The sequence below is a fragment of the Neopelma chrysocephalum genome, unplaced genomic scaffold (assembly GCF_003984885.1).
Source record: "Neopelma chrysocephalum unplaced genomic scaffold, ASM398488v2 Primary Assembly neopelma1_22b, whole genome shotgun sequence".
NCBI lineage: Eukaryota > Metazoa > Chordata > Aves > Passeriformes > Pipridae > Neopelma > Neopelma chrysocephalum.
In genome coordinates, this window is record NW_020897690.1 from 10,246,791 (window position 1) to 10,268,704 (window position 21,914).

Sequence of the window (21,914 nt, forward strand, 5' to 3'; positions counted from 1 at the left end):
GCTTTTAACATTGGAGTAAATCAATATAAATGCAAATGAAAATTTTCATAATTTCTTCATGTTACTGCAAAATATCGTAAGAAAAACAGTAACTATTCGAATAGATATCCGTTGTGAGCTGGCATGAATTTGTGTATGGGACTTTACTTTTCCCCAGTACTTTTAATTGCTGTGAAACACTTAGTTTTCAGTACCTTTCTGAGTCATTTAACCCCTAAGGTCTACTTCCTGGAGACCTTCCTAAGATCTAAGCATTAATGAAGGGGGTGCTAATTGCTATAACTATTTGATTTTTAGCTTGGGAACTGCAGAAGAGTTGTATCAGAGTTAGAATGAGGAGAGGAAGGTACATGGTACATGAAGGTGAGGTTTATTTTGGTTAGGATGCAGAGTTAAATTATTTTATTTCAGTTATTAAGCTATTCTTATCTCAGTCTACATGGTTTACCTTTTCTTTGTGGTTTTCCTGCCCACCCTGGGGGAGGATTGAGCGAGCAAGCAGCTGTATGGTACTTAGTTGCCAGCTGGGATTAAACCTCAACACATGTAAGAACAACAGAATAGGGAGAGAATATTGTTTTTCATACACTGAGACACCATTTTTAGCAAACTTTAATTGTCCCTGGCTTCCTATTTGTTGTCTTGTTTAACTGCTGCATATTATAATTTTAGTTTTAGAAAGGAACTTCTTAAGATTTTGGCTTAGCCAGTGAATTCCAGATATGCATTGTGTGCAGTCACCCCACTGCTCTTCACTTGAAGTACTTGCTCTGATCTACATTCAGAGCTCTGAGTTCCACAGTACAGATGAGAACAGTCTTGGATTTGAGTGTACCTACTGTATTGGGAGGCTTTTTGAGATCCGAGCCTGGGGTGAATGTAGTAGGTGTGGGCACTCTTACATGTTTATTTCATTGTACTCTCTTCAAGAACTGGGGAAAGCGCTGCTGTTCTGCAGTGGACTGAAACGTGGCAAAAGGGAAGAAGTAAATTCAGTTTTTTTCTAGCAAATAAATGTAGCTCTGGTTGCTGTGAAGAACTCTCTATTTTGTTTTTTTTATAGTCAGGGTTGCCCCCTGGATACCTGTTGTCTTGGGGCTTGTGATTATTTGTGTTAGATGACATCTCTGGTCCTGTATCAATGTTTCTTTAGGAGTAGTATGTTAGTATGATCCATGAGCAGAAAGAAATTTTAAGGCTTAAAATATTTAGACCTGATATTCAAAATTTGCTACTGGTTATCTAGTTTGGTAATATTTTGGGTATTTGATGCTTGAGAGCTGTTGGCTATACTCTAATTAAAATAAATGCTCTAATGTCTTCATCATAGGTTCTACAGCAATTTGTTTTTACACTTATTTTCTTTGTTTCTTCACTTGAATTTTCTGTCAGAGTGCTGGTGATTATGAAAGGCTGTATACCTGTGTAATTATCACAGAGGCGTTTTAAATGTATTTTTATGTCCCAGCGTCTTCCACAAGTAACTGCTATTTGCTAAGAGGTTTGGCAGCATCTCCTGTGCAGTTTTGGTATGTCAGGGTTGACTGAACATGTAAAAACAACAGCCAATCTGCTGTTTAAAGGTTGGCATGATTCTCGGTATCTTCTTGTGTCAAATTCAAACTATATGGAAGATGACTCTTCTCTCTGTTTCCTCCCGTGCTGAGGGGAAATAACAGGCAGGATAACATTCAAGGTCAGGTTGGATGGAGCTCTGACCAGCATGATCTAGTTGAAGATGTCCCTGCTCGTTGCAGGGGTGTTGGAATAGATGGCCTTTAAAAGTCCTTTCCAACCCAAGCCATTCTATAGTTTTATGTACTTCCACACAATTCAAAGTATTATCTAGATACAGTAGTTTCAAAGTGTACTCCGAATACTGTTGAAGTGAATGCTGTCCATAGGCATAAGCTGGTAGCAGTGATAAATATTAAAGGTAACTGGGTAAGGAAAATACCACTTCCCATTGTCTGCCTGCTGTTTTTATCATAAAAATATTGGATATGCTGGTAGGAGTCTGCTATAGCATGGGTCTGCCTCTTGCAGACCAGAATCCTGTTTTCCCCTAGAAAATTGCATTTATAGCCATCATCCCTGCTGCATCCTGATGTTCTTGATGAGAAAAATCATGCATGTCTGCTATGGCATTCACACTGGGAATTTTCTTGCAGGATTGTTGATAGATACGTGGGTTATTTGAGTTTGACTTGCCAGCTAGCCAGCACAAGGCTGAATTCTGACAATACTTATTCACTGTTCAATGATCAGAATACTTTTGTGGAGATCTCATTTTTCTTTATCTCCTTCTGCATTGTTGCAATTTAGAGAGCTGAGTTGGGTACGTGTAATGCTGTGGTGTTGTTCTCTAAGGCAGATCTAGTGTCTAGATAAATTATTAGCTGTCTACAATGGTTTCTCAGGGTTTGTAAATGAAAGTTCCTTGTGGAAAGAAACCAAACCCCATAATGTTACTTGCAGTGTTATCAGAGACATCAAAATAGCCAGAAACAGTGTAACAATAAAGCTGTAGACAGTAAAGTTCTAAAAGATTGCTACATGGATAAGTCTTCTTTTTATGTAAGTATGTTACTTGGTATAGATAGAACAATGGCTTGAAGAGTAAGGCCAGTGTATTACAAAGGTCCACTAAAAATTTAAAACTTGACTTTTAACAATTATTTTCAATCAAACAAAATATGATAAAGAATTATTCTATTACATAAATCACATTTTTCACCTTTTATGGATGGGTTTACTTTCATTTTTACTTATGATGGCATTTTGCTCTAAATGGTAATTAAAACTGGAGTTTGACTTGGTTTTTCATGGTCTTGGCACATGTGATCACCTGAACTCTCTAAAATGGACTTGGATGGTAGCATAGAACTGAACTGGAACATTTTCAGTAAGTTGAAATAAATATCTTTCTGATCTGATCTTTTGGAAACCTGAATATAATGAGTCCTCTTGTCTTTCCGTTAATGACTTGAACTTTTTTTTTCTGGTTAGAACAGAACTAATTTTCAGGTCTTTAGATTCTTACTTCTACACTTAAATCTTGTCTCCAAGTATTGCAGGTTTTTTCCTGTGCTATTTCTTAGTCTTACAGTTAAAAATGTGATGACTTTTACTGTCATATTTCCTCCTGTTACCTCTTATATCTGTTATATATTCCTTTCCAGGTCTCTGACCCCTTTTTGCTATTTACATCTAACAAATGCTTTCAGTGCTGTTTGTCCTCTCTTAGTGTTTCACACAGTGTTCATTTTGGCCATGCAAAAGTGCTGCTGGTCTTCCCTGAGAGTAAATTTGTAGGTTTAGATGTCTTAGAATGTACCTTTTGATTCTTGGATCAGGCAGGTGGATGTATGGTGTCTGTGTGTAAAGGCAGCTGTGAAAATACTGTTTAAGACATAAAGTCTTATCCATCCTACTGCTTCATATCAGTTGAGCAGACTTCCTTACAGTCATCTCCACAGGTTCCAGACACTTCAGGAGTGTTAAAGTGTTCATATCTGTTGCTGGGACATCCAAGTACACTGTAGGGACTCTCTGTCAAGCAGGGTGGGCTAAGAAAATAAATATATGCGGACTATGCATATCAAGGAACATCAGCTAAGTAACTTTCTTTTTGAAGGCTAACAGCCTTTGAAGAATACTTGGATCTTTAAATGTTTTATGAATGTAGATATTTGGTGTTTAAGACCTGTGTTACTGGGTATTTCCTAGCTATATAAAAGATAGGCTGATTCCTAACAGGGTTAAGAACTTTTGCAAACAGGGCGTTGAAATTTCCATGAAAACATTTTAATCCTATGTTGTCAGTTATGCTGTCTGCAGTATAAAAAGTTGAAAGCACAGTAATTAATTGCAACTGTCATACTTCTTTTCTTAGGACACAATCACATGGACATGGCAAGGGCCAGGAGCGTAAGTGGTTTATGTTTTATTGCTTGCATCATGATTGCTTTCCTCCATTAGTTTTTATTTACATGACTTACAGGCACATATAGTCAACCAATTCCTGGTTATTGGATTGTTCTTTGGGATTAATTTATCTTTTATCTATTATTCCCTAATTATGATAATCCTGATTTAGAGAAATCTGGGTATAAACAGTGTACTTCTGCTGCTATGATTTTGTTGGTTTGCAGAATGGATTTTAGGTTTTTATTTCAAATTTACTTTTTTTTAGCCAAGTACCTGAAGTAAAACAACTTGTTTTGGCTCTATGTATTTTGTTGCCTGCAAATTGATTTGGTATATTACTGTATAAAATCTTTAGGGCTATTGTTTGAAATTAGTCTAGTCTCATGGAAAAAGTCAACTCAGAGAATTTGGAGATACTGTTTCCATTGTCTTGCCCAAATATAACTTTGATTTTGCAAATTCATGTAATGTAAAATATTAAATGAAGCAGTTCCTGATTGTTTAAAAAAAATTTAAGCATTATTTTCATGCTGGAATTTGAGTAGAAATTCTAAAATGTTTAGGTGACGGTGAAAACAAAAAATTTTGAACCCTAAGTAAAGGGGAGTTGACTTCTTTTTTAATGCCTTGTATGGTTTTAAATGTCCCACCTGAGATCATGTATTTTAGTAGTAACAAGGAAACTATTGGGATTAGGCAAGATTCAAGTAATTTAGAATTTTGTCAGTTAGTTTTGCACTTGGGAACCAAGTTGAATTAATGACACGACTAGATTTGGAGACTTGAGGAATTAATGATAACTTTTAAAAGTTCATCTTACAATTAATGTATCACATTAGAAGTAGGTGAATCCATGATAGTGTATAATGTAAATAGACACTGTAGCATTTACTGCATGAAGGGATTTCTGTTCTCATAAGCTCCTACCTCTTCCCTTGCATTTGCACTGCAATTCACCTAAAAAAGTAACTCAACCATAGAGGAAAAAGGCAAGTAGCTTACTTCCAGCGTAGTGTCCTGACTGAGGAGTCAAGAACACATAAAAGGAGAAAGAGGTGTGTTGCCTCAGATCACTATAATGTCTACAAAGCCTTTATTCTGAAGTGCTGACATCTGCTAAAAAAAGTTAAATTAAATTAAAGCCGAATCTGAATCTGAGGTAGCATGTGATGTTATACAAATTGACTAGGTCAGTTTAAATTACAGCTGTACTTAATTAGGATTAATTCTGCTGAGTGACCCAAAATGTATTTCTGATGTCTTAGCAGAAAATAATGTTAAGACTGATACAGGTTTTTTTCTCAGCAAATGTCTCTCTTCTGTGTTAGTGTTAGCCAAAACTTAATCTGGAAATGTTGCTGTATCCAGGAGTATTGTTTGTTCAAAGGTGCTGTAACCTATAAAGTGAATTGAAAATTTGTCATATACAAACTTATGTGCTTTCTTCCACTTACTGAAAGTAATGTTTCTACTAATTTGACAGTATGCAAAGCAGATCAGCTGACTACCTTGAAAACAAAGAATGACTATAGTACACAACGTAAATTTTCTCTACATTAGACTTGAGTTAGATACAGGTTCTATCAGTTTTAGATTTTTATTTAAATTTAAAGTTTAATCTCTTAGGATTCCAGAGAGCTGGCAGAGAGAAAAGTTTACTTATAACTCTTAGGGGGGTTTTAATGCTCTTCGACAAGGACCTACAAACCAGATTTTGATGTTTCCTATCAGTGCCTTAAACTTCAAATCACAGATTCCACTGTTGTTCTTGATCCTTTTCTTTGCTTTGATGTGTTGGGAGTAGGAAGGAAGGAGGGAAAATATTTTGCACCCCTATATGAGTGTATAACAGAATGAGTAGGGTTTTGCTTCTTAGAAACTGCACTTCGTCTGCGTACGAGGATTTTGACCAGCTCTCCCCTCACAATGATTGACTTCTGTAACTACCTAGATACTGTATAAAAATGGGGTTACTAACGCTGCTCCCTAATTTAGGTTTACTAAATCCTTTCCTGGATTTGAACCTTAATGCTTTCCAAGGTCAAGTTGATTCCAGTTATCTTGTATCTTAGGCTAATAAAGCACACGTAGAATTTCATTAACAGACTTCTGCAGTATTATGAACTTTGATTCCAAACCGAGGTAATGATAAAATCTCAGTGGTTATAATTAATCTTACCAACTCTGTGCTGAATGCAGCATTTTCCTGAAACAGACTTACTCCTTCTTTACGCATTATGCATACATTATCTTTTACTGTTTGTCTTCCTGCTTTTGAGTGTTTTTTTAAGATGCCAATTCAGTGTAAACTGCTTTTGTTGCACCTTATGGAATGTAATGTGTAGAAATACTTTCAAAGACCTTTTCTGTTACTTTTTTTATCTGAATACAATCATACCTATAAGTAGGAATGCTACTTGAAGACTTAGGAGTATAATGTACTACTGTTTCACTACATATAAATTTTTTTTTCTCCATCCTTTCCCATCTTTTGTTCCTTTTAGGTTTGAAATTCTGTGGCTTACTTTGTGTCAGTTTCACAATTCTGTGGAAATCGAGGTCAGTAAAAAAAGAAACCCAGTTTATTCTGAGCAGGTTCAGAATATGTAATATTGTACTTGATTCTGCAGTAAAAGTTTATGTTCAAACTTTGTATGTTTGTCTGTAAGAACAGGTTAAAATACTACGTATATTTTAGACAAAAGGCTTCTGTATCTGAAAATGTAGCTAAAAATGGAATAGCAAAAGACAGTTTTCACCTTGGCATAAGACTTTACTTTCTTATTGATTTAAATTGAATAGATACATTTCTGACTCTGTTCAAAGAGTCTTTTGTGAACAAATTTCTTGTCTTTTAACGGCCTGATTACTATTCCAAGTAGTGTACCAACTTTGTATGTTAGACATCCAAATGTGTGAATGCTGGTGTACAAACTAAGGGCTGTCTTGTGGAGGAAAATTGTGGGTGGTTTCTTATAGGTTGGATAGGTTATTTAATGTCTGGCTAATTTCTAATTAGGCTGCACTAGTCAGAATGTGAAATAGATTTTCTTTCTGTTTTCCTATCTGTAATCTTAACTTTGTTTTGAGGAAAACGCTATGTGGTCCTAAGGCTGAAGACTATTTTAGTGACAATGCAAAAACAATTAAAACCATTCCTTTTAAATTGTTGTCTTAATGTATTTTAGACAGAGTAATTACATTTTGTGGACAATTACAGTATTTGGAAAGTGTTATATAGGATATTTGACAGATGTTCTGCAATTAATTTGCTTTCTGAATAATGAAGCAGCTATTTAACTCTGACAGATGGAACTGATGACAGGGTAAATCAGTAGGAAGAACTATTGCATATTTACATACATTGTGTTACAGTAGTGACATATAATGCATGCTAATCACAGTACTTATCATTGCTCTGTGTTTGCTTATTTATGCAATCAGTTAGTCTCAAAATTAATGAACATACAAAATACCAGCCACTGAATGTTTGTATCTGTTGTAGAAATTTGTGGTTTGTGTTATCACTTTAGTTGGATATCATCAGCTATTAATAGCATACATTAAAAAAAAAAATTTGTTCCCAAAATAGTGACCTGTTTTTTGCAGAAAGGCCAGGGAGTGACTGCCTTATGCAAGGATAGGACAAACCAGTTACTTGGCAGGATTTTTACTCTATCTCAGGAACACGTTTTTCTGCCCTAGGCAAGTAAAATGTTCTTTCACACAGAAGTGAACACTGCTGAGCTTTCTTGATTTTTGAGGCAGCAGCTGCTAGCAGATGCTGAGTTTCTGTAGCTCTTACACATCTTGCATAATAAGTTATGATCTTTGATAGTCTTTAAAAAAAAAAGCAAACTAACTAATGGCCTTCTAAAGTACTCCATACTAGAGCAGGAGCTGGCAGAGGGTAGAGGAGCAGAGCTGTTTTCAAGGCTGCTTTCAATTACGAGGCAGAATACATGAGTTCTACTTGTTGAATCTGTTTTTGTAAGGAAGTGTGGCAGATTTAGGAATGTAGAAGAAAAACTAGTTGTTCAAAGCCGTGTTTTTCCCCTGGTCTCCAAAGTTTTTTGGTTTTTATTCCTGCTCTGTTCCATCAGCACAGAGATACTAGCAAATACCAACCAGCCTTGATACCACAGTTACTGCTGATGATCCAATAACTCAGGGAGAGATACAACAGAACAACACAACATCGGTCTGTTTTTGATTAAATGATAGCTGGTAAGGTTAAACAGCCAACAGTCAGGATCCAAAATTAGTTAGTCTGTGCTTCTCTGCATATAACATATGTTCTGGCATACCATATGTGTCATCCAGTATGTATATTGAGAATCAAGTGTCTATGTAGGTTTTATAATAGGTTTCTCTAAATATTGGCCCATCTATCCGTCCCGTACTTGGAACTGGCATGCAAGCGATATTGTGAAGAAGAACGGAGATATGATCATCTGCACATGTAGATTGTTTTGGCTCATGTCAGTTTGTTTTGGTGACCTGTCTGCTTCAGTGTTCATACATCCATCACAATCTGCAGCAGCTGAGAGTTCTTCTGGTTTTGTGAGTGCTGTTGAAATATCATGCTATTTATATCAAGTTAGGCACAGACATGTAGAGCACCTCTGAAATCTCCTCATCTTCAAACTTGTTCTGTGTTAGGATGAATGACTTGACAGCAGTTTGCAACTCAAATGGAATAGGACTTGGAAGTTGAAGGAACAGTTATTCCACCTCTGTTAACTTCACAGTCTTTGTCCTTTTGTATATTACATCAGGCTGGTGTATCTGCTTGTAATTTAAACCTAGAAGTCAGGAGTCATATGTTTTCAGTTGTAGTAGTTCATATAAGGAAAACTAGCAAAACCCAAAATAAATTCAAGATTTGCCCATTATAAGAAAAACATCTAATGGCAACGTTAGAGTACTGCTGATCATACCATTATGTAATTGTGAAAATACAGCTAACTTCAAAGTTATTGAGAAATATTTGCTGAAATTACTTCATATTTATTCCCCAGTTGTTATTTTATTTTTTAAAGACCAGTGTGAAATTTTTTGGTTATCTGGAAAGAGCTGAACAAAAGAATGTAAAAGAAAGGTTTATGCAAGAAAATGCTAATACTTGTAAATTATTTTAAAATTCCTAGTCTTACTTATGAAAGGAAGATAAAACTCTGCCTGGGTTCCATGAGATAAAAATTGAGCGGAGTCTATGTTATATGAATTTCTAGAAGTATGACATATGCTTAAGCATTTAAGAGTTGAATTATAATTTTTTTCTATAGTCCTTTTGTTAATATAATTTTGTAAGTAACAACAAACTGTACACAATTTTCACCGTAATGCTATAAGAGAGATTGTTTAAAATGTTAAATATTTTTGGTATAATTCAGTTCTCTTTATGCAGTTTCTACCTGTGTATATTCCTTCAGAAGAAGAAAGAAAAAATCCAGTGTTATATGCCAATAACGTCAGACGTGTAATGGCAGAGTAAGTATCTTGTAATACAGAATAAAAATAGATAATGTGTGATTTTAATTTTAGGATGAAGAAAATATCACAAAATCAAGTCAGCATAGTTGCCTGCTTGCAAAGAAGCTTGTAGTCTGCAAAACTTTTTGCACAGCAGTTGCCTTGCTCTGTGAGGAGGCCAGGGAGCCACAAATACAGCAAGAACTGTAGGAGCTGGTGCGTTTGGGTTTGGTGGTTTTTTTGGTTGATTGGGGGTTTTTTTAACATGTCTTGATATAATGAGCCAGTTCTGCTTGCTCCTGTGGGTATTTAGTCTTTTGGGGGAAAGGTATGGGTGAATTTTAGGAAAGCTAATATAACCAAATTTTGTGCTGTTGGGGTTGCATTTTAAACTGTGACTCTTTTAATGAAGTTAAGAATATTTTCATATATTATTAGCCTGTGGTTATTTCGAACAGTAAAGTACAGGAAAGCCACTTCTGTTGGAAGAGCACTGATACAATGCAGATTAATTGAAATCAAATGTTCACGTGACAACACTTAGAACACTTGTCTATAGTGTATAATAAAGGCTACATTTAATACTTTTGCTCTTTTATTTTTGATTAACCCCTCTTGTTCATTCCTTCTTTGTCTTTTCAGTAAATCCTCCATTAGTCAATAGATACTCTTTTTGGTATTTACAGCAAACCCTCAGGTCTATGATCACTGATAACTCTTGAGAGATATATGAATCTTCATAGTCCTGATTTTGAAAGACCTTGTGAAATCTGAATTTTCTTTGTGCAACTTCTCTTCCGTTTCTAAGTTACCAGTTTAAGCTAAAGGCCAGTTTGTAGATAGTAAGTGATAATTCTTCTCTGGTTTATAAGCAGAACGCAGGTCTGGATATTTTTCGTAAGAGTGTTAGAACTATAATATAATGATAGATCAATACTTGATCCATTGTACAAAAGGACCTGTACACTGGCCTCAAAGACTTTTGTTGTTAATTTAAGACAGTCAGCTGGCACTACGTTAAGTATTGTCCTGAGGCTTTACGTAGAAGGCCATGCTCTTAAACCTTCATTCTGAACTCTGCTCCAATCAGATGACAGGTATGTTATATACATGTGTTATAGGGAGAAATTGTGAAAGCCTACAGAAGTTTACAACAACAGGCATGTTGAAAGGCTTCCCTTCTATGTGTGCTTAGACATTATTTTGTTTCTCCCATCCCTGAAGAATTAAGTATTTGGGGTAACAGAAGTGGGATGCAGGTCTAAAGGGGATCAGAATGAGGGTTATCAGATACAACTTGCTTTGAGATGAAGAAGGGGCTGTAGGTGCTGTGTTGATGTGAATGGGAAAATAAATGTGATGGGATATCAAAGTCTTGAAGTTAAAATGCAGAATGAAACAGAATATTGATGCCTGGATACCATGGATAACTATAAACCAATTAACATCAACATAGTCAAAAAGTATTTACTTCTGATGGCTTCCAGATGCCTACTTCTAGTGGCAGTTCTCCAGACTTTCCTAGTTTGTTCTTGTGGCTTTTGATACAGGAGATACCAGCTCAGATGCTGGCAGACTATTCTGGAGCTGTAGGAGTTGCAACTCAAGTAGCTCAAGTGCCATTTGGTGCTAACCTTGTATTCTGCATTGCTGAACAAAGGGCATTATTGCTGCTTCATCTAGATTTGTCTAGCTTTTCTTGAAGATTAGGTCGGTGGCAGTGTCACATTTTGTTGTCAAGGGGTCAGGATCTATTTAGATGTCTGCTTTCCCCTTCTTCCCCATATTTTTCATATTTTTCTGGAGGAATAGTCTAATCCTACTGGATATTTTACAGCATCAGAGGTGACAGTCCCAAATAATAATGTATTTGTGAGTCTAGAACCAGTCTTGTGGAAAGCTTACGTCTTGCTTCTGATTCCAAGGGAAATTGATAGAAGTTGCTGAGTGCAGAAATAGGTACAATTTCTACTTCTGAACTTGTTTGCCTTCACAATAATTTTTTCTTGTGAACAGCTGCTATTAAGTGTTGAACAAAACATTTGACAAGAAGAATTTTGGTTGATAATTTTATAAGAATTTTATAAGAATTGATGCTTATGCTGCTTACTCTTGTTGATTCTATGAAAAACTTTTGGTTTAGCCTTATTTGATTAGCTTTTCCTTGGGCAGCCACAGATGCCAGTGATGGGGGTCTCTAGATAGTTCCTGTTCACTTATAAATTGAATATTTGATGGAGGAGATGCTGTCATTCTTGGAGGTTTGCTTCCTTAGGACATTAGTTTCTTGCAGGTTGGATGAATTTACTTGCCCAAAAAGTGAAATCCAAAGTGTGCCTGGCCTTTTGGGCCAGGAACAGGCAGCCATACATGGAGTTGGGAGGGCACAGCTGACCCCAGCTGACCCAAGGGACATTCCATACCCTGTGTCGTTGTGTTCAGCATATAGACCTGGGGGATGAAGAAGGAAAGGGAGACATTCAGAGTAATGCTGTTTGTCTTCCCAAGTCACAGTGATGCCTGAGGGAGCCCTCTGGCCCTCTGCTTTCCTGGGGATGGCTGATCACCTGCCTGCCCATGGGAAGTGGTGATTGAATTCCTTGTTTTGGTTTGCCTTTGTGTGCAGCTTTTGCTTTCCCAGTTACACTGTCTTTATCTCAACCTGAGTTTTCTCACTTTTACCACCCAAGGGTAGTGAGCAAGTGACTGTGTGAGGCTTAATTGCCATCTGGGGTTGGACCATAGCAACCATATTGGGGATGATCATCTCATTGATGTGACCAAAAGTCCTGCAGTCTGGATGACCGTTTTGTAAGAACCCTTTCCTGCTGCTTTTCAGGACCTCATTTCACAGACTTCTTTTCTAAAATAAACCTGCTTCATGTTTTAATTAATTCCAATGTAGTATGAGCTGGTCTCTTGATGGATAGCGTTTCAGTATTATGCACTGATCTGTCACCAAATTCCACAAAGAACCCAGGTGATACATTTCCATTTTTTAAAGGACACTGTCATGGTAGATAACTTCTACAGACCTTTCACTTGCAACTGTGGCTGTTTGCTTCTGCAGTGCTACCCTGGAGTGATATATTTCAGCACTTCTCATCAGAGAGATGAGTAAGATCCAAGCCTTAGAAGCTTTACAGCATCCATAAAAATCCAAAGTTTCTTCCTAAAAGCATTTCTTAATCTCACCTGTGTGATGACCAGTATTTTGACATCTGTGATCTTCAGCCTTTTTCTCATTGACAGATACGTACTTAATAGCATTGGGCCAAAATCTCGAATCATGCAGTCCTGTGGCAGTCATGCAGCTCACAATTTCTTCTGTTTTGGGGATTATCTGTGTAATCAGAACTGTAATTACTCGTACAGAATAGCCACTGCTGCTGAGCATGCCTGTCTTCCTTTGGATCATTTGCTTATTCTGCACAAAAGCTATGTGCAGGTGAAATTAATCTGCTGTTTAAAGCATCGTCCCCTACTTGTTCCTTAACAATATGCTTTGTGTTTGATTTTCGCATAGAACATATTTTGTTTGAGTGAGTCTGTCTTGTTTGGTCTTTCTGACTATGTTCTGACTGCTACTCTGTGTGGTTGATGCCCATCTCATCCACAGCACGCTATCAAAAAGTGTGTTTAGAGTCACTTTCAATCACAGAATTGCTTTTAAATATGGCAACAGTCCAGGCAAGTTCTTTCTTTAAAATAAATAAATAAAATGTGGTGCTGTCTTGAGCTTTAATTTACTTTATGTGTTCTTTATTGCTCTAACAGAGTTCTAAAACCACCTTGCTAGTCAGGTGGTATGTAGGTAAATATTATGGCCATGTGGGTAAATAGTATATTGCCTCACTTTTGTATTACTTAGGCAAAATCATCATTTTAGTCTTCTGTGCATAAGCTTCTGTTGATGGTAGTCAACATAGGTTGTTTTGATCTGTTAATTTAATACTTTCTACACAGTTTCTTCTATATATTTTCTAGTTAAGTGGCAAACTTTGTGGCCTGTGTTGTCACTTTTTTTTTTTTGTTGTTGTCTTCAGAGGATTAGGTCATGATTTATTTGAACTATGGTAGTGTTGTAAAACTGTCAACCACTTGTGATGGCAAGGTCAAATGATTTGTTCCTAATAATTCTGGAAAGCTGGGATTAAAGTCTCAAGTATTTATTTCTAAAAATTTCATAGTGATAAAGGAAACATCTCTACCACTGTTAGAGCATTGGAAAGTACTTAATTTTCTTCATAAAATATGTCATCTTAATTGTTTCCTAATGGAAAGTATTTATTGCACATCACAGCTTTTTTTGGCTCTTGACAATTTTACTATCCTTCACTAGTAGTAAACTGTTATTTTTTGATATATTTTTCTTATGCTTTAAAAAGTCTTGTGCTTCTTAGCTGCATCAATTGCAACTTTTTATCCTTTACCTTGCTGTGTTGTTTTGCTGCATCGTAGTTTCTGATTTTTTTATGCCCAGTTAAAGTTAGTTATGTTTTGTGGTTTGTTTGGACTATTTTCCCCTAAAAAAAAAAAAAGTTGCCTCTTTTCATTGTGGGATTGTAGCCTTTTGCCTGTTGGATAGATTCTTAAACACCTAATTTTCATTAAAGCTTTATTCTGTAAGACAATGGTTGTAATCAAAGTACTGTTTAGAGTATAGAAATTCTATTCCAAAGAAAAAGTAGATAACTCTTTCACTCTCACTTTGCAAAAAAAAAAAGCTGTTTTGTTACCTTGCTGTCCCTTAGGTCTCAAATATACTTGGAAGGAGTATGTCAGTTGCTCAGCTTCTATATAGTTGGAAAAATTCATTTTGTACGTAGATAAGCCAGTGGTGGCGTAGGCAGCTAATTGTGAAAATTTGCACTGCAGGCTCTTTGTACAAGTCTAAAGTGACCTCACCCATAATTACAGATGTAAACTGATTAGATAATTATACTCAGACCCATTAGTAGCTTATTAACATATAAACACAATTTGTTTGCCTTTGTTTTCCTTTAGTTTCTCTGACAGAGGCTATTTTTAAATAGGGAGGAATATGGTTTAGATGGCACAATTTAGGGAAAAAACAGAAGCTAAAATACTGCAAATTTGTTAATTTTCTTATTGCATGGGGTAGATGTTTAAACTGAAGCATGATGGAAACTGGACACCTTTGCTTCTTTGTTTTTCAAAACTGTAAGAACCTCAGAACCAAAGTTCTGTCAGCACTCCTGACTTGAACATTTTGGTTTTCCGATATTTGTAATGCTAAACTCAGCATTGTAACTACATGTGACACTGGCCAGGAGTTCTGAAGTTTCTCTTTTGGTGAGCCAAGTATGGCAGACTTCCTGTAGAAATACCAAAATGTTATAGTCCAGTTTGCATTTTTCCAATAATTTTTTTTTCTTCCTCACTGACACAAACATTTAAAGACATATTTTCATATTTACAGTAGATGCTGAAATCTATTAAAATGCAGCGTGTTAGAGATGAAACTTGAAAACATCTGTCTTCCTTACATTTTTTCTGTCAAATGCTTGACAGGATCACTTTCCACTTGTTGGAGCATGTCATAGTTAGAGCAGCAACTTACCAGCCTGACATATGAGCATTACATTTTTGCTTTTGAAAAATTAATACTTTTTTCCAGTGTGCTGATGAAGGCAAAGAATATTATAGATAGTCTTCTGTTTCCATCTTACCTTTTTTCATCTTCTACATAGTCAAAATCAGTTTTGGTTTTTTTCTTGAAGGCTTTGACAGCATCAGTATGTGATCTCTGCCACTATATGGGATACAGTAATGCTGGTTGCTGAAGAGTAGCCTTGAGGATGTGGGTTTACAGTAGCTTACTGGTCTATCTCATATTTATCTGTTGTTTTCAGTGGCCAGTTTAATCTAACTTTGGAAAAGCTGCTGTGCTGCGTGCCTATCTGTCTGAAGTTTCGTATGTGATTCTGCACAACTACTGCTTGGACGTTCAGCATTCAACTTTGAAATCCAAATCGTTTTTTTTTTGCATTTTTACACCATCTAAGGCATCCCTGTGCTATCCCTGTAGGTGTTCAAGAAATGACTGGACATGGCACTTAGTTCTGTGGCCTCATTGACAAGGTGGTGATCGATCAGAAGATGGACTCAAGGATCTCAGAGGTCTTTGCCATCCTAAAGGATTCAGTGCTTTGTTTGGGTTTCAGGTCACATACAAAAATGGAGATGAGAAATACATTGTGCACTCTGTTCATTTCTGTGAATGCTGTAATTGTGGCAATTGGGCAAACATAGTTACAGAACAGGGTTAACTGTGCAACTTCTTGCTACATTTATTTTCTCTCTGAATAAATAAATTTTTTAAAATTAAGTAATAATTTGCAGCAGTTTGGTTTGAGCTAGATTTTTGAATGCTGACAACACAAGGAAAATCTGCCTTGTTTTTCACCCTTGAAGATTTCTGATGTGCAAGTCTACAAGACCAACGATTGCAGGACCCAGTTTCAGCCAGGGAGAAGTGCAGCTGTTGGCAGCTTCTTTTTCTGTCTAAAAATTAAACCATCATGAGATACTCTGTTCCTGATGTGAACTTCAGACTCATGACTAGACCTTCATTTTCTTGGAGAATGTCACAAAGTAGTAGTCTGAGAAGAAAACAGGGCCTACCTACGCTGGCCTTCCAAAACTAAATAGGTAAAAGCTCTTCAGTTTGGGAAAGGTTGAAAAAAAAAATAGTGGAGGATTGTTTTGAAGGTCAGCAAAATCGATGAGTGGTCTGGAAATGCATAGTAGGGGATTCCATAGCAGAAGAGATGGAAAGCACTCAACAGTAGATCAGCTGAAATTAAATGGAGTAAGTCTTTAAAACATGTACAAAATTGTGGCATTCACTACCAGATACATAAAGTGACTCCATCAGAGCTGAGATAGACTGTAAAAAAAAAATGTGGTTAATCAGTGATTCTAAAACGTAGTGGTACGAGTGGTCTCTGGTTCAGGAAATTCCTATACAAATGACTACTAGTAATTGGAGTTATTTGTCCATTGTGTTTTCTCTCTTTTTGCTGAACATCTTATAATGAAAAATACCAAATTTCATGTAGTCTTAATATTTTCAGCACCTTATAAAGATTATAGTTGATTTAAAGAGGGTTTTTTTGAGCAGCCTGTGGAGTATTCATTAATTCACAGTTCTGCTTAGTAACAACTTAAAACACTTCTAAAATGTTTTTGTTGAAGCAGAGATTCAGAATGTCACAATATTGCCTGTGCTATTTTCTCTCACTTCTCATCATATTACAGCAGTCGCATTCTGTTGTATGTTCAGCCTTTTGCATGCATAGTGGATTGGTATGCAGAAAATGAGAAAGTTGATCATTCACTTTATGTTATGACTGCACAAGTATTAGATGTAGGGAGCTGTTCGGTGTAAGACATCAGGATATAATAAGTACAACTGTTGTGTGTCACAGATCGGATTTGCAGGAAAGCTTCTGGGGTTTTGCTTCATTTGGGTTTATTATTTTGAAGTGACTTACTGACTTTGAAATTTTGTTTAATATGATATCATGAAAGGTAAATAGCCAGCATTTCAGGGAAGGCAGGGAGGGAAAAAGCCTCAAGGTGTGTCAAGCCAGACATGCATGTCAGGCCATACAAATTTGCTGAACATTAAAAAGGCCAGGTTCAGGTTAACTGGATGTGAAAGCAGGGGTAATATGAAGAGAAGAGGAAAAAAATGCTTTTAAATAAAGATATGGGAAAAGTTGTTTTATTTCTAGTTTACTAAAAATACGGAGTTGCACTTGTGGTTTTCATCACAAATTATCTGTTTTCTTCTTTTTTTCCAGTTGAAGTAGAGAAAGGTTGCCCTGGAGATAAGTTAAAATAGTTTAGTGACTGGTTCTGTAGAAAATCCTGTGAGTTGCAGTTGTACCCAGGCCTCACAGAGAGCTTTATTCTAAGAAACTGAAAAATTCACAAGTCTTATCACAAATAATAAAGTTTATATGTTCTCCAGCTTCAGTTTCTTCAACATTCTGAGCTGAAATCAGGGTCCTTTAAACTGCTAGCCCTATACAGCTTGTAATTTGTCTTCTGAACTAAAGAACCCCTTGGACTCTGTCTGGCCTTGGTTGATTCTATGACTGAACTTGGCTATGAGCTAAAGTTGTTTCTTCCCTTCTCTACTTCTAATCTTTGTTATTGTGAAAGTCTGGATGTGTATATATATGTATATATAAATATATGTGTACACACACACTGTTAAAGTCCATTTGTCTCTTTTGTTTTTTGAAATCCAATGGCTGGAAAATTGCCAACAGGTGAACAAGAGAAGTTGCTTTTGTCCTTCTCAGTCCTGTTTTGTGTATGTTTTGACATTGAGCCTACATGCAGGTATTAGTAATATTGGGCATTTTCCTATACTGGCCCAATACCGTGCCTTTTATTAGAGGTGCACAAAGCTATAAAAAGATGAAGGTTGTCTTTCCCCCTGGTGGTTTGGCTAAGTCTGAGGTGATTCCTGCTTTTGTTTGGAATTTGTTCTGAATCTTAAGTGTGGTTTTGGTTGCTTGTTGATTATTTGTTTTGGGTTTTTTAATTCCTCTTTGGCTAGGCTCGTTCAACATGTTCATGGACCATTATTTAGAAGCTGTTTAAATCTGACATTGGTTCTGGGATGGCAGTCAGTCAGTATTCAACACTCCCCCCAGGTTGAATGCCTTGATCTTTCTTAGTCATCTTTCTTTTGATGCATTTGAAAAGCGTCATGCTTTTGGTTTTAACAAGTTATTGTTTCTTGCTTTGGCTTGCCACCTTATGGTTATGTTTTAACTTGTCTCTCTTCTCTTGTTTTCCTTGAGGGAACGGTTGTGGTTTTGGTTTGGGTTTTTTTAAAGTCTCTTCGTTCTGATTGCCACCTTTAATCAGTTTGAGTCACACTAACTTTTTTTTTGTCCTTTCAGAATCTTATTTGTTAAATGTTTTACTACTTCTCCTGATCCCCTAATATGTGCAACAGAGGAACACTTTACCCTTCCAGTTTCTTTTAACTTATTTTTAACCAGCTTCCTCTTTTACATGTAGTTGCCCTGTGCTTTAGCTGATTGCCTGTAAGTTCCTGTATTTCTCTTGCATACTATACCTACTGTGGCCTTAAGAACTGATTTTGGTGTAATGTGCTTGGCTGGACAAGGTCTTTGTTTATTACCATATTCTTTTATGTATGCTCCTCTTGATAGTACTGCTTATAGCATGTCCTTGCTGACCTAGGGGTTCAGCTATTTCACTGACACTTGACATGGAAGGCTATAGGAATGATTGAGTGCACAGACACTACAAAAGAAGGGAACAGGAAGTAATCTCTATTGGCAAGATAGACTCTGCTTCTTTCGTCTACTCCTTTTTCTTCTTTTGAGGAAAATTGATTCTGTATTGTAACATACCAGTGATTTAATCTTTTATAATACACTATATTAAATACTGTAAAACAGAAGTTTTGACAAAGTCGCAGTACCTGATGTCTAAGTCAGGTTGAACTTGGAAATGGATTTAAGTCCCCACAGCATGGGGGAATTCTTCATCTGTATTTTACACCATATTCATTACTATGTTAACCCTAAGTCTATGGGGTGAAGTAAGGTATCACAAGAATCTCTTTGCTGTTCCGTTACTGATTTACAGATACTACTAGGACACTTCTTAGGAGGAGGAACAGAAGCACATCAAGAAGAGAAAAATTTGGAGGAACTGAATTTAATTGCTTAAGATCACCAATATGAGGCAATCTAGTCTTCAACAGTCTGCATGATTTTAAGATGACTTTTCTATGTACCTGAATATTTTTGTTTTAGTTGACTTTTTCCTTTTATTTCTTCCTGTTTGTTGTTTCTTCTTGGCAAAAGGAAGGCTATTGATTCAAGATCGCTACCTTGTTTTGTTCATAAATAGCTTATTAATAATACCTATTTTTAATGTATTTGGTACTTTTGAGCTTGAATATCTATTAGTGAGGTGTTCTTCCTGAATATTTGACTTTGTCAGCCTTAAAGAGAAGAGAGAAACCCTGACCAGTAGCTTTAAGTTTAAGTACATGTCTTACTAACATCTTAGAATTCCTGAAGTTTGACAATTAATTGATGGACAAAAGAGAACTGGCTTACGTTATTTACATTGGCATTCAAAGGCTTTAGAATGAGATTCTGAGGAACACACTGCTTAACAGAAATTGTTCATTGCATGAGAAGTAACTGCCATTATAGATCGAATTATTTATAATAAAGCATTGCATAGAATTGCATGCAGAGTTTCCATCAAAGCCAAAATGACTGTGGCATGCCTCAGGGTTTTGTATCGATCTTGCCATTAGTGTATATTAACTTCACATATGAAAAAGGTGATTAGGAGCAAGTTAGACAAACTGTAGACGGAAAGAATGAAGGTAAGTCAATAAAAAAATTTCATGAGGCTTCATTAAGCTAGAAAAAGCTGCATAAAGGAGGTAATGTTCCTTACTAGTATAAGTAAAATCAAGTATGATGGAAGTCATGGCACATGAGTAAGTCATACAGAGCAGTGTTTCCTTTCTAAATTTTATCTTACGCTGAAATCTTAAAGGTCTCCTCCAAACCAAAGTGTCTTTCTCTCAACTTTGCATAGCAAATGAAGGGCAGCTACAATATCAGGATTTTCTTGGAGTATATTGTGGTGCTACTATTACTACAGACCATGAAGTTAAACATAAAGCAAGAATGAATACTTAATTGTTGATATATAAAGGCTTGGGAGTATTTTTTCTTCTACCTTTCTTATGTCATACACTTGAATATAACGTGTTTGTATGGAGATTAACTCTACTTGCTTTTATATGTTATATTCTAGCTGTTCTTTATAGAGAAATGTCACCTGTCATATAATATTAGTATTAGCTGAAAGTAATAGGTTGTCCACTCAAGTGATTACACTAACATTAATAAATCAATAATAATAAAAATATTGAAAATAATTATTAATAAATATATATTTGTGTTCTGGATTAAAAATCTTGAAACCCTTGTTATTCACTTACATGAAAATATAAATTAATTTATATGTCTATGAAACTATGCACTGCCTAATTTTTCCCTTTTGTTTTTGCATATTTTGATGGACTCAGAAAGTCAAAATAGATGTTCTGCAATGGTTCGAGTCCATATTTCATTCTTTCTATGTGAACTTATTTTGTAGACTCTTCCTTATAATTTTTCAGACTAGAGAGCATAATACAGGATTTCTTGCTGTAAATTGATGATTGTGTTCGTTTTTCTTAGATTGTCTCATTTACAGTGTTTCTTTGGTTTATTCAAGGGCGCTGGGAGTTTCAGTGACAGATTATACATTTGAAGACTGTCAGCTAGCTTTGGCTGAAGGACAACTTCGTCTGCCTTCAGATACATGTCTTTTAGAATTTGCAAAGCTTGTGAGAAGCCTTGGGTGAGCATATACAATATTTATATGTAAGGTGCATATTTATTATATATCCATATTTATATAGTTTTTCCCTTCATATAAAAATACTGCATTCATGAATATATATGGAATGTTGTCATAATATGATCAGGGAAACACCAGTATAAAATCAAACCAATACTGTAATTCATTTGCAAGCAGCACCCCAAATCCTAATGATTGTAAAGTAGGTTGTAAAGTTCTTACTTTCCATCTGACAAGTCAGCAGAGTGAGTCTGAAGCAGTCATTCCTGAGCAAAACTAGAAGACACTTTCTGAAGAGGGTCAGGAATACTGTGGGATTCCTAATATTTGTTACAGTTAAGAGTCAATTGCCTTTTCCTGTGACATCTGTGAAGGGAAAACAAGGGATGCCAAACAAGGGCATCCAGTCTTGTGACTGGATTAACCTCATAATAGTGAGGACAGAGGGGTCACCCTTTCCCAAGAAGCAGAAAGTGGTAGTTGATCTTTTGAGTAGGTTACTGCCAGATGGACTTTCTAATGAAACTGTAGCTCAGGATATGCAGCTCTCTTCTCTCTTCCCATAGTGTCATTTCCTGCTGGCTTTACCTTTCAGAAAAGCCTCAGCAAACCTGAAAAATTCACATAAACCAAATAGTAGAACTTGTTGCTGCTGTTTTCCAGTTTTTCTCCTGCTTCTTCAGTCATCCTATTGAACAACCACAAACTACATGTACAGCCTCATCCTATTAACTGTTTTAATATGCAAACATCCTTCTTCATTTTTTATCTCATCACCTGAAAGTATAGAGCATAGTTTCATGTTTTCATTCTGTACTTTTATTTCCTTTCACTATTTTTTCCTTTATCTTCATCTTGTGTACATAAATGAAAATAAAGAAGAGCAAAGCTGTATTGGAGAATAAGGAATGTAGGACAGCTATACATTATGCATTCAGATGATAAACATATATTAATCCGTTGTCAGGACCTCCATCTGAAAAGACTTCCATTAGGACAGGAGAGACTTATAAGGGCAAAGAAAGAGTCTCACTTTGTTTCAAAGGCTCTGAATT

General features: G+C 36.1%; 1 protein-coding gene across 1 annotated transcript in view; it reads left to right on the forward strand.

Annotated features, from left to right (window-relative positions):
* Positions 1-21,914, forward strand: part of LPCAT1 (lysophosphatidylcholine acyltransferase 1) — a 61,545-nt gene that overhangs the window by 23,687 nt on the left and 15,944 nt on the right. Inside the window, exons 7-10 of the mRNA XM_027679640.1 lie at positions 3,896-3,930; positions 6,435-6,489; positions 9,341-9,423; positions 20,734-20,859. Coding sequence (XP_027535441.1) covers positions 3,896-3,930; positions 6,435-6,489; positions 9,341-9,423; positions 20,734-20,859 — 299 coding nt within the window. The remainder of the gene's footprint in view (positions 1-3,895; positions 3,931-6,434; positions 6,490-9,340; positions 9,424-20,733; positions 20,860-21,914) is intronic.